At 42.6% G+C, this 2,500-nt stretch overlaps 1 protein-coding gene across 1 annotated transcript in view; it reads left to right on the top strand.

The window, feature by feature from the left end:
• Positions 1-2,500, top strand: part of LOC144975893 (kelch-like protein 10) — a 24,816-nt gene that overhangs the window by 18,799 nt on the left and 3,517 nt on the right. Inside the window, exons 10-11 of the mRNA XM_078920080.1 lie at positions 36-227; positions 2,247-2,366. Coding sequence (XP_078776206.1) covers positions 36-227; positions 2,247-2,366 — 312 coding nt within the window. The remainder of the gene's footprint in view (positions 1-35; positions 228-2,246; positions 2,367-2,500) is intronic.

The raw sequence follows: 2,500 nt of genomic DNA, 5'->3' as shown, positions 1-2,500 counted from the left end.
CCTTGATTGAGACGTTTTACTTGATCCATCCACAGGAAAGTTGTACATTGCTGGGGGGTTCAGCGGGACAGAATGTCTGAACACAGCCGAATGCTTTGACCCCTCGACTAACGAATGGACTCTCCTGAGTCCGATGAACTACCGGCGTAGCGGGGTCACAGTCGTGGCTTTCAGACAAGCCGTCTACGCCATCGGAGGTTTCAATGGATCCATCAGACTCGACGAGGGTAAGTCAAGTACAGTGGAACCCCCTTGTGACGGGTCCGGATATAACTGGCACCCGGTTATAACAGGGGTCTTGTGAAACCTCAGTATGACGGGTCCGGATATAACAGGGACCCGGTTATAACAGAGGTCTTTAGAATACCAGTTATTTTTCTCCCTCTTTCATCATCATTATCATCATCGTTGCCTTTTTCACCCTGGGTCAGGGTATAGGCCACAGACAAACAGTTTCCATCCTTCTCTATCCTGAGCTACCTTTTTTAAAATCTCATTCCAGGTCTTACCACTTCTCTGTATATCAGCTTCTTTAATTCCTTCATAAATTCTGTCATTCCAGAAACTCTTCGGTCGCCCAAGCTAAAAAAAAAAAGGATTTGGTTTGTCCGTCTGCGTTTCTGTAACGGTTTGAGTTTGCCTTTAGTAAAATTTACGGGACTTTTAAGAGCCTTGTAGATTATAACAGGCGTGCGAAATCCACCCACTGTCTCCAATTACAACGTATTATCCTATACCCCTAAGTGTGGCTTAATGGTCTTATGATATGACACTCGCTTTCGGATTGGAAGGTTCTGGGTTCGAGCCTCGCTCCGCGCATAGTTGAGTCCTTGGAAAAGGCTCTTTGTTCACATTCTCTCACCGTACTCAGGTGTAAAATGAGTACCTGGCCGTTTACAGCATTGTCTTTGTTGAAAAAATATGTGGTATCGCCTAAAGGCGTCATGTGTTGCCCTATGTGGTCAGGGTAAAGTGCTTTGAGTACGTTTAGTGGATTCTGCGCTATATAAAAGCTCAACTTTTTTTTTTAATAACAGGCCTGGATATAACAGGGTCCCGGTTATAACAGTTGTCTTTAGAATACCAGTTATTTTTCTCTTTCTTTGCCTTTAGTGAAATTTACCGGCTATAGCAGAACATTTAGGAGCCTAATCGGTTATAACAGTGATGGTAACCCCACTCAGTAACTCCAAATACAATGTATAAGCCAATATAATGCTCAGCTAAGCCTACAGCTATAGATAGTTCGAAGATGACGTCACTCAGGTCTTTGTTATTGTTTTTTGCCATCCGCGTTTATGAGTAATGCTCACTGAACTGTTTTAACCAGACAATAAACGTTCATGGACACACACAGTTTTGTGTGTTGGTCCGTTATACTTCCGGATGGCAATGTTATGAGCTTCCTAGCCAAGCGCATACTATCTATTGGCAACAGAGAGCCAGGCTATGCCTGGTTCATGAATGCTTTGTGTGTATGTGTGTGTTTGTGTGTGTGAGAGAGAGAGAGAGAGAGAGAGAGAGAGAGAGAGAGAAAGAGAGAGAGAGAGAAAGAGAGAGAAAGAGAGAGAGAGAGGAAGAGAGAAAGAGAGAGAGAAAGAGAAAGAGAGAGAAGTAAAAAGTAATCAACAGAATATAACAGCTTCAAAAGAGAACAAAATACCAAATACGGAACGTTCCGAGCTCAAAACCCTTCTTCAGCCAACAACAACAATAAACAAAACAATGAAAATAGTTGTTGGTTGAAGAAGGATTTTAAGCCCGAACCATTCCGTGTTTGGTATTTGTTTTGTTTTTGTTTAGTTTTGTTTTGATTTTGTTTTTTCTTTTTGAAACTGTTATATTCATTTTTGTTCATTACTTCTAATATTTTTACAGCTTCTGGCAGCTTGTTGACAGCGTGGCTCAGCGGTCCCTGCTTCGTACCCAAAAGGTACCGAGTTCGATCACCCGCCGCTGCTCTGTGTGACCTTGAACAAGTCACCTCGCCCTAGCTCGATTTGCCGCGCTTCACTGCAGCCGATGCCTGGATTATTCCAGTCTTCCCTTGGAATAGACCCCAGAGACAAATTTCCCCTATGGGATAAATAAAGGGAATTTTATATTATTTATTTATTTATTTATTTTGGACAGTTTCATCCCCCTGGCATCCGCGAAGACCCCAGAGCCATCACATCATTATTTTAAAATTTTATTTTTAGCATCATCACCATATTTCTCACATGTTTTTCATGTTTCATCTTCAGTTGAAAAGTACTATCCGGAAAGAGGGGCGTGGTTTCCGGTCAAAGAAATGATCAAGGGAAGAAGTAATTTTGCCGCCGCCGTCATGGAAAGCAGGATCTATGTCGTCGGGGGTTATGACGGTAAGTCTGTGCTGGATGTATTATGGCTTTTGGAAATGAGATTAGCGGAAGAGTAGCGTCCCTTGATTGGACGTCACCTTACAGAGAGAACGTCAAAATGGTTTTACGCATGCGTTTCTCTCGTCCTCGTTTTC

The sequence above is a fragment of the Berghia stephanieae genome, chromosome 6 (assembly GCF_034508935.2).
Source record: "Berghia stephanieae isolate SIO BIC M18660-M18661 chromosome 6, UCSD_Bste_1.3, whole genome shotgun sequence".
Lineage (NCBI taxonomy): Eukaryota > Metazoa > Mollusca > Gastropoda > Nudibranchia > Aeolidiidae > Berghia > Berghia stephanieae.
Note: the sequence above shows the minus strand (reverse complement) of the source record. Positions and strands in the feature narration are given on the sequence as shown.